The sequence below is a fragment of the Lepidochelys kempii genome, chromosome 3 (genome assembly GCF_965140285.1).
Source record: "Lepidochelys kempii isolate rLepKem1 chromosome 3, rLepKem1.hap1, whole genome shotgun sequence".
Taxonomy (NCBI): Eukaryota; Metazoa; Chordata; order Testudines; family Cheloniidae; genus Lepidochelys; species Lepidochelys kempii.
In genome coordinates, this window is record NC_136382.1 from 88,664,715 (window position 1) to 88,678,944 (window position 14,230).

At 44.0% G+C, this 14,230-nt stretch overlaps 1 protein-coding gene across 2 annotated transcripts; it reads left to right on the plus strand.

Moving 5' to 3' along the window:
• Window positions 1-7,639: 7,639 nt before the first annotated feature.
• On the plus strand, window positions 7,640-12,874 carry MARCKS (myristoylated alanine rich protein kinase C substrate). 2 transcript variants are annotated; one of them, XM_073337098.2, is made up of 2 exons: window positions 7,640-8,120; window positions 9,907-12,874. In XM_073337098.2, exons 1-2 carry the CDS (start codon window positions 8,022-8,024, stop codon window positions 10,654-10,656), a joined length of 849 nt encoding a protein of 282 aa, XP_073193199.1. In that variant the 5' UTR covers window positions 7,640-8,021; the 3' UTR covers window positions 10,657-12,874. The 2 variants fall into 2 exon arrangements, with proteins under 2 accessions (XP_073193199.1, XP_073193200.1); XM_073337099.2 differs by lacking the exon at window positions 7,640-8,120 and adding an exon at window positions 9,593-9,738.
• Window positions 12,875-14,230: the final 1,356 nt, after the last annotated feature.

Sequence of the window (14,230 nt, forward strand, 5' to 3'; positions counted from 1 at the left end):
AACTGCAAGTGGCACCAGACTCTACTGTAACAACAAATGCAAAACCTGTAGACATATCTCCACTGTTACAATGATCATCACTCCCACAACACATCTTTCAAGATCTATGGGTCCTACACATGTCTATCACCACATGATCTACCTCATCCAGTGAACTAAATGTCCCAACGTATGGGTGAAACAAGGCAATCACTATGATCTCAAATGAACGCACACACAAAAAATGATATCACCTGTTGGTGAACATTTTTCACAAAACTATAACTCCATATCTCACTTCTCAGTCCTCATTCTTAAAGGACTCCATACCTTCAAAAGACAAGCCTTGGAGCTTAAATTCATAACTTTGCTAGACACCAGAACTCATGGATTTAATAAAGACACTGGATATATTGTTTATTATAATAATCTGTAGCAACATGGACTAACTCATTATCTGTTCCAACTTTTATTTAGCTGTGACACTCAGCTCTCATCCCCTAATGCCCCTACTCTACTTGGCTACATTGATGATATCTTCATCATCTGGACCCATGGAAAAGAAGCCCTTGAGGAATTCCACCATGATTTCAACAATTTCCATCCCACCATCAACCTCAGCCTGGACCAGTCCACACAAGAGATCCACTTCCTGGACACTACGGTGCTAATAAGCAATGGTCATATAAACACCACCCTATACCAGAAACCTACTGATCGCTGTACTTACCTACATGCCTCCAGCTTTCATCCAGACCACACCACACGATCCATTGTCTACAGCCAAGCTCTACGATACCACCGCATTTGCTCCAACCCCTCAGACAGAGACAAACACCTACAAGATCTCTATCAAGGATTCTTACAACTACAATACCCACCAGCTGAAATGACGAAACAGACTGAAAGAGCCAGAAGAGTATCCAGAAGTTACCTACTACAGCACAGGCCCAACAAAGAAAATAACAGAACGCCACTAGCCGTCACCTTCAGCCCCCAGCTAAAACCTCTCCAACGCATCATCAAGGATCTACAACCTATCCTGAAGGATGACCCAACACTCTCTGAGATCTTGGGAGACAGGCCAGTCCTCGCTTACAGACAGCCCCGCAACCTGAAGCAAATACTCACCAGCAACCACACACCACACAACAAAACACTAACCCAGGAGCCTATCCTTGCAACAAAGCCCATTGCCACCTGTGTTCACATATCTATTCAGGGGACACCATCAAAGGGCCTAATCACATCAGCCACACTATTAGAGACTCGTTCACCTGCACATCTACCAATGTCATATAAGACAGCATGTGCCAGCAATGCCCCTCTGCCATGTACATTGGCCAAACTGGACAGCCTCTACGTAAAAGAATAAATGGACACAAATCAGACGTCAAGAATTATAACATTCAAAAACCAGTCGGAGAACACTTACAATCTCTCTGGTCACTCAATTACAGACCTAAAAGTGGCAATTCTTCAACAAAAAAACTTCAAAAGCAGACTCCAATGAGAGACTGCTGAATTGGAATTAATTTGCAAACTGGACACCATTAAATTAGGCTTGAATAAAGACTGGGAGTGGATGTGTCATTACACAAAGTAAAACTATTTCCCCATGTTTATGCCCTCCCCCCACCCCCAACTGTTCCTCACACGTTCTTGTCAACTGCTGGAAATGGCCCACCCTGATTATCACTACAAAAGATTTTTTTTCTCTCCTGCTGGTAATAGCTTACCTTACCTGATCACTCTCATTACAGTGTGTACAGTAACACCCATTATTTCATGTTCTCTGTGTATATAAAATCTCCCCCCTGTATTTTCTGCTGCATGCATCCGATGAAGTGAGCTGTAGCTAACGAAAGCTTATGCTCAAATAAATTTGTTAGTCTCTAAGTTGCTAACAAGTACTCCTTTTCTTTTTACTGTATTACAGGTATAACTACATCCACATTGGGGTGGGGGCATTTGGGTTGTTTTTTTGGGGTGGGGGTTATTGTCACTTTTACTATACCAGTATACAAGCCTTGTGTGTTTGTACCACGCTTAGCTCAATTGGACCCCAATCTCAGTTGTGGCCTGCAGATGCTAATGTAATATTAATTTTCAGATCCTTGGATGAAAGGCACCATATGCAGTGTGTTATTAGTGTGTAACTATTTACACCCACACTACCTAGTGTTGTCTCAACTGATCTCCCAAGCTAAAGAAAGAAAAGCTAGCTCAGTATTCATATGAGAGACCGCCAAGCAACAGAAACTGAGGCCAGGCCTACTCTACAAACTTTTGCTGGAATATCCATGTCAGTTAGGCATGATTTGAGACCAGTATAGCTGTGCCAGCTGTATAGCTTACTTCGCTTGAGATGGGGCTGGAAAAATGGATGCCAGTTCAAGCACAGTTACGCTGACGTAAGATTCGTACACAATAGGAGCGCTTTGCTGGTTTATCAGAAAAGCTTTTCTAATTTAGATTTGGCCTGGGATGTTGCAGGAAGTGATGAGGTGGTCATAGTTGAGGTGAGATGAGGTTCTCTGGCCTGCAATGTGCAGGAGGTCTATGAGAATAGACTATGGTATGTGCATAGGCGCCAATTTCTCCTGGTGCCAGTGGGAGCTCGCGCGCCCTCCCCCCGCCCCTATTGGACTCCTCCCCCAAATACCCGCCCCAGCCCCGCCTCCTCCCCTGAGGACGCTGTGTTCCCGCTCCTCCCCCCTCCCTCCCACAGCTTGTTATGCTGCGAAACAGCTGTTTCGCAGCGACAAGCGCTGGGAGGAGAAGCGGGGACGCAGTGTGCTCTGGGGAGGAGGCAGAGGCAGAGGGAGGAAGTGAGGTGGGGCAGCAGGGTGGAGCGGGGAGGGGAGCTTGGCCATCTGTGGGTGCAGCACCCACCAATTTTTTCTCACCGATTTCCAGTCCCGGAGCACCCACAGTGTCGGTGCCTATGGGTATATGTGTATTATTGGGAGTGCTGTCTTTTAGATGAAACATAAAACCTGTAAAAAGAAAAGCAGTACTTTTGGCACCTTAGAGACTCTAGTAGGTGGAGGGATAGCTCAGTGGTTTGAGCATTAGCCTGCTAAACCGAGCGCTGTGAGTTCAATCCTTGAGGGGGCCATTTAGGGATCTGGGAAAAAATTGGGGATTGATCCTGCTTTGAGCAGGGGGTTGGACTAGATGACTTCCTGAGGTCCCTTCCAATCCTGATAGTCTACGATTTCCCTGAATTTCAATTTCAATCTGATATTACAGCATCCTTATTCACTTTATCTCCTAAACTGTATATCTGTGCCATTAGAGAGCCTAAATGCTCCCTGTGTATAGTTTGTATATTGATTAGTAAAGCACTTTGGGATGCTTTAGGATGAAAGGGACTGTATATGAATTGAATTTATTGCACCTTTGAAGGTGATTAGTGCGGCTCATGCTGGAAGAATACAATTTTTGATCTATAGTCTGGTGTATTTTATTTATTTTTTATTTAGTCATCTAAATTGCTAACTGCCATCAGTTTAGAAGAATCTACCCTAAAACATATGTGTGCGTTGGGGGCAGAAGAGGCAATGTGTGATGGTGGACAGCCAGAAGATTAGCTGGAAGGGTTTGTTGGGAACTTGTGAGAGGTAGTGTATGTGTATGTATACTTTTGGATTGTTGTACAACTGGTTGATCAGCATGTACCATCTGTCTGGAAGAATTTATATAGGTAATGCTGTCTTGTTTTACCATACAGCTTTAAAATACTGAAATGACTGTTGCCTGGAAAGCATATTGGGATCACAATACGTACTCCATCATGACTCCTACAATCATTCTGTAAAATACTTTTGTGACATTACTCTGAAATTCAGATGAGCTGGCATATGGAATAAAGGTTTACCACCATGCCTGGACAAGGGAACACGTGGATTTTTACACTGATTTTGCAATTCTGGCTTACTCTTCAGGCAATATGTCATCAGGTGATATACTAATCCAAACAAATAAAAATGATCTAATTAAAATCCAACAAAAAGGGATCTATAAAAGGCTATAATTTCTTTGCAAACAGGAGGAGCACCACAAGGAACCTGGCAAACTGCCCTGGCATCATATTGCTTTCGCTGCAGGGATATAAGATTTAGTGGGAGACCTCCAAGGTTCTTTTTCATGACAAATTGTCTCTCCTGTGTATCAGTCACCAGATATACACTCCCAAGAGGTTTCACTGCCCTAGTGATGACAATGAACACCCCTGAGCAGCTTTCTCTTTGTCACTGTTATTCATTTGCTGTGTTAATGCTTGGGGACCTCAGCGGGACCAGGCCCCTTTGTGCTAGATGCTGTACAAACACACAACAAAGAAACAGCCCCCTGCCTCACAGAGCTTACAGTCTGATACCAGAGACAACAGGTGACTGCAACAAATAGATGGGGGAACAAAAAGAAACAGGCAGCGAGAATACTATACTAGTCAGCTTGATTTTCAGGTCTTTTGCTCCTTGTTCTTCCTATGCTCTGGAAAGCTTGTCTCTCTCACCATCAGAAGTTGATCCAATAAAAGATTTAATAATTTTATTAAGATGATGTTAAAATAAAAGAAAATGGTACAGAGTTTAAGCATAGAAGTTTCTGGTTATCAGGGAATAAGGTACAAGTTATCAAGGGGTGCAAAGTTTAGGAACGGGTGGCGTAAGGAATACATAATCTGCAATATCCCTGATTGCGGGTAAAAGGTTAACAGGTCAAAGTACAGACATTGAGACATGGGGGTATGTTGTTCATATAATTGCTATGTTCAGGTGTGGAGTATAATGAGTGGATACGATGATGAGGCTGGATTTACTCTTATTTGGTGGGATTTAATGTTCAGTGAGTTTATGGCTCCAGTTCATACGGTCCAATGGAAAAAGTCTCTCGGTCCCTTTCTCATAGTTGATGCAGGGTGTCCTACAGGCTCATACTTATTACCTCCCCCACCTTGTCTCTCTAATGTCTTGAGACCAACACAGCTACAACAACACTGCAATAAACTCTCTCTTGCCGTCCTTTCCTGGCTTAGATGTAGGAGAAAAAAAACTCCAACATCCCTCTTCCCACTTCCCTGCCATACCTCCCCCCACCCCATTCCTTCCTCCCTCCCCTCCCCTGGTATTCACGTCTTTTCCTCTCATTCATTTGTTTTCCGTGTTGGAAATACCTCGTGTCTGTCCCCTGCGTTCCCCCCTCCCCTCAGACTAGTCCAGCTGCCCTTTCACATGCTTCCTCTGGAAGCCCTGGCACGGAATCAGCCCCCTCCCCCGCTCGCTTTTCGCTGCCCCGGCTCCAAGTCAGCCACACTACTAGGATCGCAATTCGGGTTCGGTGCAAAGGCATGGAAACTCCTTCCCGATCTCAGCTGTGGAATCCCGCCCCTGCAGCCGCCACTCCCATCTCCCCCCCCCCCCCCCCGCAGCAGCCACAGCGCCAACTACATCTCCGTCCCCCGCCCCCTCCAGGGTACGGTCCATCTGCTCTGCTCTGTCTCTCGCTCCCTCCCCCCACCCGCTTTCTCACTCCTCCTCCGCCCACCCCCCCCAACGCTCCGAATCTTCGCCGGCCGTCGCTACGGAAACCAGCCGATACCCAGTAAATGGGCACCGTGCAAAAGCAATGCAGCCGGGTAACAAAGAAGCCCTCCCTCCATGGGGTTCTGCAGAAACATCTCAAATCCTTTTGCTCTCTGTGCATATATTGGAGGAGACGCGTCTCGCCACATAGCTAGGATCCACAGCAATTTAACACAGCAACCACAAAAAGTGCAGATGGAGGGTATTTTTTCCAGTTTTCTGGTGAAGAAAATCAACAGCCTCCTCCAAAGTGCATTTCACAAACGCCTGGATGTTACTGGATTTGTCTAGATTACGTTTCTGTTTGGGACTTTCCCATTTACACAAAGGGGTTGGCTTCCTTCAACCATCAGTGCCGATAGCCTGGCCAGCGTCTTTTCCCTTAAGGGCGATAAGATATGTTTGCTGGCACGATGCACTTCTACAAAAAACTATTTACATCAGCTCTGGGAAATATAACTTGGTGATTGAATAAGGCATCAAACCGAAGCAGTGTGTATAAAACCAAATCGTTACAGACGCTTTTCAGCTTGGTTTCGAAAAGAAAGATAATGATTAAACCAAAGAAATCGAGGCTGGTACTAAGCGTTTTCCAGGATGCGATCCGTTTTCCTTGAAATGCAGGAGGGAAGTTGTATCTGAAATGCAGCACAAGGGAGAATAAGAGCTTGATCTAAAAAACAAATGCCCCTTCGTGTGTTTTGCCCCCAAGAAACGAAATATTCCCTTGACTGATTCTCCTCTTGCTACAGATAAAGGATTGTTCATATTAGGGTTATTGAAATGCAGCGAACATACAAAGATCATCCGATTCTGCAGCACAATGCGATCTTTGGGGTCAGAGAGGTGGGCGGTTTGGACGGGTGTCTTGAAATCCTGAACCCTTGATTATTTTAATGGCTGTAACATTCTTGTTTATAAACAAATCGGGCATTTTGAGATTTAATCTTTTTTTGAAAAGGTAATTCCGTCAGTTTTCCTCATTACTGCTCTTTAAACAGAGGTTTAGGTCGCCTTTCCCAGCAGTATAATTTATCCATTTCAACTGGAAAAAAACAAAACACCATGTAGACCTAGGCTGCCAGACATGCCAAAGGCCACTCCCACCTCCCAAAAGAGATTCAGATCCCTGGTATTTCACACAAGTCACTGCTGTTACTCAGGTACTTAGCGGCAGTATTATTTCGAGCGAATTAGTCTCAAATTACATCTTATTTGAGAGTCAATGAATGTAAATATATATTTAGGGTTCACATTTGGGAAAAGCACAAATAGATCTCTGATAACGTCGCTTCATCCATTAATTTAATGCATCAAAAATCTAAGTGGTCGCCGCCTCAGAAAACAGGTTTTAAAAATACAAATCAAGGATAATCAGACAGCAGAATGTAATCAGACCCGTAGGCTAATTTCAGAATATTTTATTTCAAACCGATATTGCTAGGGGGAGGGGTTTGATTCTGCTTTCTCGGCGGCGGCCGCGGCTGCTTTTAGCATTTTCAACATCTGGCCTACAGACCTACTAATTTCAACTCGTGATCTCCTTTGGCAAAACTCGAACTAGATCTACGTGATTTAAATACCTTCCAAATTGGGGCGATAGAACAATTGCAATTAAATCAAAAACTCACACCTCGAACCTTGATCTTCTACAGCAGAGGGTGGAGGGGGGCGAGTGGAGTAGGGGTAAGAGGATGAAATCACAAACACACAAGTCAAACCATTGTCTCTAATTTAACACAGAAGCAAATGGGGGAAAGAGAAACACACAAACGGAGCCACTGCAAGTCAAAGGAAATCCCCTTGCAGGGTTAATTCACCTCCGAAAAGAAAGGGCAATAAACCCATGCATCATCATTTTTAAGTGAAGAAAAAAAGAGTGCATGCATTTTTTCATTACTTTATTTATTTTTGTGGTATTAATTATCAGTCAAAGGCTGATTTCAAATTATTGCAATCGCAGCTCCATTGTTCGCTCCAATTGGAAGCCCCGCCCCCTCCTTTGTCTGGCGGCGCCGTGATTGGTCGGCGACGGGCCGGGGGTTGCCGTCAGCGCTCGGAAAGCCCATTCATCTGTGCACTTGGGCGTTGGACTCCGCATCTTATTAGCAACCAGGGAGATTTCTCCATTTTCCCCTTGTCTACAGTACGGCTACAAATCTGGGATTTTTTTTATTACTTCTTTTTACTAAACTTGGGCTCTTTTTTTTTTTGCTCGACTTTTTTTCCTCCTTTTTCCCCCCTTCCTCCTGTGCTGCTGCTTTTTGATCTCTTCAACTTAAATTTTTAAAAGGAGTGCATATAAATCGGTTCTGTTCTCTCTTCTCTTTTTCCCCCCCTCTGGTGTGTGTGTGTGTGTGTGTTGCTGCTCGCCCAGTATTTATACCAATCCAACGCTCTTTGTTTCCCCTCCTTTTGGATCTCTTGAGTTTCTTTGTTGAATAAGACAGCATGGGTGCCCAGTTCTCCAAGACTGCTGCAAAAGGCGAAGCCGCTGCTGAGAAACCTGGGGAAGCAGTGGCTGCATCTCCTTCTAAGGCGAATGGACAGGTAATTCCCTCACCCCTCCAAAAAACCCTACCCTAAAAAAAAAAAAAAAGGCAAAACTTGGACTTTTTTTCCCCTTGCATCCTGTTTATTTTTCCTCCCCTTTCGATGTGCCTTGGGCATATTAGATGGAGAATTTGGCCAAAGCCTTTATCTTGAAAACTTAATAGAAAGGAATGGCTTTTTCACTCTTTTGTGGGGGGAGGGAAGGGTTCTGTAGACCCGATTTTTCTTAATGGAGTGGAGCAGATAAAAATCACTGGTGCGTTATTTGAAGGGGGTCCACGCTGCTCGTAAACTGAGGAATGTGATACTTGGTTGGCTTTTCTGTCTGTTCAGTCTCCTCCGTGCATTAGCTTTTTCTTCTGAAGACGTTTGTCTGTGGATAGTCAAAAAAGCCCCTGGTGGGAGGTGGATTGGTAGATAGCAGTATGAAATTTGCTCTCTGCAGTGCAAACTGGCAGTGGTGAGGTTAGGGGAGGGAAGTGGCATGCCCGGGGGTACCCTGTTGGGGAGAGCGCTGTGCCTGTACCTCTGGGAGGTGGCTGGCTGGAGAGGGGAAGGGGCAGCGAAGCACGCTCTTCTCTATGTTGTTGCATGCCTCGCCCCCACTCCTCTACGGATCTAGGCTCAACCTACGATTGAAACCCGGGGGGCTGACTTGCTCTGGGAGGCTTTTCGCGTCACTCTGCCTGTTTCAGCGCAGTCCGGACTGGGGGGGGGGGGTGGTGACTCTTGGCGTTGCACTAACTTGACCCTCATCTCTGCCACCCCCCGCGCAACAGGGGTGGCGGCGCTGGAGTTGAGTGGCGCCTGCATCTAAAACACCGGGCACCCCCACCACGGCTCTGAGCAGCTGCTGCCGGAGCCAGCCGGGCTGCTTCGCCCTCCGCAGAGGCTTTAGACTCGTTAAAAATGCAAATGCAGCGAGAGGCGGGGGCGCCTCTTTTAACCAGCCAGCAGGGGGAGGGAAGCCACGTCTTTATTTTGATTTTATTGCTGGCTGAAGGGTGCGGGGGAGGGGAGGGGCAGGCGTGAAACGGACGCGAGGAGCGAGGCGAGCTTTGTTAGCCTTTCTCCTCGGCTGCGCTGCTGCTGGACGCGGCGTGCGTGAGCCCCGCAGCCCGCCAGCTGCTCCCCTCCTCTCCCCTGCCCCCTCCTCTCCGGCCGCCTCCAGCTGGGGTCGGCGAGGTGGAGTCACAGTGCCCTCTGCTGGCGGAGAGCCGCAACGATGGCAGGGCGGGCGGGGCAGCGCACCGCCCTGCAGTGCCTTGCGGATGCGCTGGCTTTCTCCACCCTTCGGGCGTCCCCCAGCGGGCACCCTGTGAACGCAGGCGGGGGCGTGGCTTGGCGCTGCGTTTCCAGGGCAGCACCAATGGGCTGCGGTCCCGAAGCCTGGGCTGGGGAGCAGGCGGGGGGCGGGGGGTGAATGTTGAAAATGCTCAGTGCTGCCTTCCTCTCTCTCTCTCTCTCTCAAGAGGAGCAATGGCGAGTCTGCCCCTTGCCACTTGCTGGCTTACGGTCCCGCAGTTTCTGCAGTTAATCGCTTGATCTGATCAAATCCTCGGACTTGTATAATAGTCCAAACCATGCCTTAGTATTGGCATAAAATGCCAAGATGGCAAGTATTCTTAAAACCGTCTGTACTGTCTGCTCCATCCAGTTCTGCCTAAGTGCAGACTCTGGTTCAGGGAAATGAACTAAGTTCTCCATCAGATGACCCTGTTGAGCTTGGGATATGGCTGAGAAGCAGATCTTTCTCCAATAACACTGAGTTGTTTTCTTCCAGGAAAATGGGCATGTAAAGGTGAATGGTGATGCCTCTCCAGCAGCTGCTGAGGCAGGCAAGGAGGAGGTCCAGGCAAATGGCAGTGCACCTGCTGAAGAGACAGCGAAGGAAGAGCAAGCCTCTTCTGAGCCTGCCTCTGAGAAGGAGGGAACAGAAGCCGAAAGTACTGAGCCAGCCTCGCTTGCTGAGGGAGAGCCCTCCTCGAAGGCAGAGGAGGGAGCTACCCCATCTTCCAGCAATGAGACCCCGAAAAAAAAAAAGAAGCGCTTTTCCTTCAAAAAGTCCTTTAAGCTAAGTGGCTTCTCCTTTAAAAAGAACAAAAAGGAGGCTGGGGAAGGAGCAGAGAACGAAGGTGCAGCTTCCTCTGCAGAGGGAGGGAAAGATGAAGCAGCTACTTCCCCAGAAGCTACAAGCAATGAGGAGGGCAAACCTGCCCAAGAGGAGTCCTGCGCTGCTGCAGCTAGTGGCACAGAGGAAACAAAGGAGGAGACTGGTGACTCTCAGGAAGCAAAATCAGAAGAGACCGCACCAGAGAAGCCTGCAGGAGAAGAGGCCAACCCTGTTGAAGAGCAAAAGCCTGAGGATAAACCAGAAGAGGCACCAGGTGCCTCTGCCCCTGCCCCTAGTGCTACAACTGAGGCCACCTCAACTGAACAAGAGGCACCCAAAGTAGAAGAGGCAGCACTTCCTACACAGGAAACCCCATCTGAGTCTAGTCCAGAAGCCCCACCAGCTGAATTGGCAGAGTAAACATGGCAATTTTGAGATAATCCAAGAACTTTTCTCCCCCTGTTTGTTTGTTGGAGTGGTGCCAGGTACTGGTTTTGGAGAACTTGTCTACAACCAGGGATTGATTTAAAAGATGTCTTTCTCTTTTTTTTCTCTCCCCACAGATCCCATCTCAAATAATTCTGTTACCACCATTCCAACAGGTAGAGGGGAGACTAAACAGCTCCCTCTGCCTTGTTCCTTTTTTTTTTTTTGCATCAGTATTAATGTTTTTGCATACTTTGCATCTTTTATTCAAAATGTAAACTTTCTTTGTCAATCTATGGACATGCCCATATATGAAGGAGATGGGTGGGGTCAATAAGGGATATCAAATGAAGTGATAGGGGCCACAATGAGGAATTAGTGATGCACATAATTGCCAAGAGAATGTGCCACGAGAAACAATGTAAGGGGTTAGTCTTTTTTAAAAGAAAGTTATTACAATGTATTTTGTGAGGCAGATGTTCTATAAGGTTTACAACACTACAAGTCTTGACTAAGAAGGAAAGGAAAAAATCAATACCCAGAAAAAAAAAAGATCATAGTCTTAGGAATTCATTTAAACCATAGGAACTTTTCACTTATCTCATGTTAGCTGTACCAGTCAGTGATTAAGTAGAAATACAAGTTGTATAGGCTTTATTGTTTATTGCTGGTTTATGACCTTAATAAAGTGTAATTATGTATTACCAGCAGGGTGTTTTTAACTGTGACTATTGTATAAAAACAAATCTTGATATCCAGAAGCACATGAAGTTTGCAACTCTTTCCACCCTGCCCATTTTTGTAAAACTGCAGTCATCTTGGACCTTTTAAAACAAATTTTAAACTCAATCAAGCTGTGATAAGTGGAATGGTTACTGTTTATACTGTGGTATGTTTTTGATTACAGCAGACAATGCTTTCTTTTCCAGTTGTCTTTGAAAATAAAGGAAAACTCTTCAGATGCAATGGTTTTTGTGTAGCATCTTGTCTATCATGTTTTTGTAAATACTGGAGAAGCTTTGACCAATTTGACTTAGAGATGGAATGTAACTTTGCTTACAAAAATTGCTATTAAACTCCTGCTTAAGGTGTTCTAATTTTCTGTGAGCACACTAAAAGCGAAAAATAAATGTGAATAAAATGTATAACTTGGTTGTGTTTCTTTTATGGATCCTCTGATAGCTGTAAATGGACTAGCAAGTATGGCTTAAATTTGCATAGAGAAGGATCTTGTGTGCCATTAATGCTATCTTTAGAAATGGTTTAGAATTTTGGATTCAGTAATATTCCAAGTCTTTATTATGAAGAAATTTATAAGCAATATCTCCAGATGGCTCACAGCCTCTGCTTTTTTGAACAAAAGACTGGAAGCCAATCTGAGAACATGATGGCATAGTAAGATTGCTGTTGCCCAGGTTCCATCGTGGTTTAAGACCAGTTGTATACAGCACACTCGATTCCTACCTCTTAAAGTTAATGTTTGACTTGGATTATATTGGATAGGGTGTAAGAATATGGTCTTAGGCCAAATTTTTCTAAACTGGTTGCCTAAAGTTAGGCACTGAAAATAAATGGTCCATTTGTTTTGTTATGCCACTTCTACTTCTAGTTTTAGACCACCAGTTTGAAATATGTAGCGTAAAAACATTTGTTTTCCTGCAGTCTGCTCAGCATTTAAAAGCAATATCTTTCTCAAATATGTTACTCCCAACTACAAATGAGTTACAAAGGGGATTGCTAAATTTGCCTATAAAAATAGTTGCTTGGTGCTTGCCTTTAATTGTTAGGCTGTTTGGCTAATTTCCAACATATTGCTCAGGGCATGTTATGCCTTAATAAAACAGTAGGCTTATGTAAAGTAGTAATGGTGTTCAGAGGGTGGAAATTGATTCAAGAAACTTTCTCCTATAAACTTAGGAGAAAGTTTAGTATTACACTTGCTTCTATCAAAATTTTCAGCAGAAGCTTTCTTTGGAAGTAATTATGATTCATTTTATGAGAAAATGGCACATTAGCACCTTGTTCCCAAAAGAACAGAATTAACTGCAATGGATTCCTGCTGAATGCATACTTATTTTTATTCAGCTGTCTACCACTTTAATTTTGGCTTGTATGTACTCTCTTCACCCTGGTATTTCTCTATAGTTTTAGATATGTATTGAATATTATGCTATAATGGCCACAGGATGAAATAAATGGATGTAAAATGAGATCCTCCACAACAGTGTCATTCTTGGAGTACATCAATTGAAGTGTTCATTTTATAACCACTTTACTCAGGGTTTTTATAATACAGTTGTTTTAAAAAAAAAAAAAACTGTTCAAGACATCAAATGTCATGGCCCTATAGTCAATGTCATTTTTAAATAAATTCCTTTATATTTAAATCCAAGATTTTTTTTTTAAAAAGAAAGGTCTGAGGTGTCCTTTCTTTTTTTTTTTTTTTTTCCTTGTCAAGTTATCAGGAAGCACCAAATCACTGAGTTCCCTTCACAGAGTAATAGTCAATACTAGATATGTTTTAAACTGTTTACCAAGAAAGCAGTTTATTACAGTGTGTAACAATTGCAGTGTTTCAGTAAGAAATGCTGATATTACTCTTCAGTAATAGCTACAGTAACTGTTTTCATTGCAGTTCAAATCCATTTGAAATCTTGAAATTAGATACCTTTTGAGACTTGCAAGAGCTGTTGGAAATGGGTAAAACTTACCATGTTCTGAAACGGTTAAACAGTTCTATTGGGCTACATCACAATGCTTTTTCCTTAGGCAAAATTCTTACTAAAATCAGTTTTGCCTGAATAAAGACTTCAAGATTCAGTCCCTTACATTTATTATTGGATTAAAATGAGGGGGCTTTCTTACTCATGGTTAAAACTCATTACCAAAACCCCCTTCAAATTCTAATAAGTCATGTCTAAGCTGCTTTTTAAAGTCTCCGTAATAGCAACATTTCTAGTGAGGTGATCCATGTTGGGTATCAAATCCTAATTTATTCACCCTCAATTCATGAATGGGAAAGTGTAATGACTTAATTCATTTGACTTCACATAAAATAAAATGGGGGGGGGGGAGAAAAAATGTAATTTAAGCTATATCCTCCATTAGAGTAGATCCATCTTCCTATGTAAGCAAATACAGTTGTTTTCTGGAAATCAGTAATGCCCATATAAATATTTCTGCTGTTGCACTTAAGCCCTCACTAAAAAACTCTCCTCCTACAGGTTGTAAACATTCTCTTAAATGTATGCCTTCATTTTGTGAGGGGGAAGATTTGTTTCTGAACGGTTTAAAGGCAAAAACTTCAATGACAGGCTTATTCTAAATGGGCGTTCTGGAAGTAAAATTTAGAAGCATTCTAAGTTCAACAAAGGTTTTGTTTTTGAAGTGAGGTATTTTGTATAGCCCTGCTCTTAACTTGAGAATACAACTGTAGGTTTGACTGCTGCCCTTCTAATATCTCCCACCAATAGTAACTGAATAAAGTGCACAGTAACACACACTGCACATGGAGGGTGAGCAAAATGTCCTCTTTCAAGACCCACAACTCAAATGTTGGTTGAAAGTC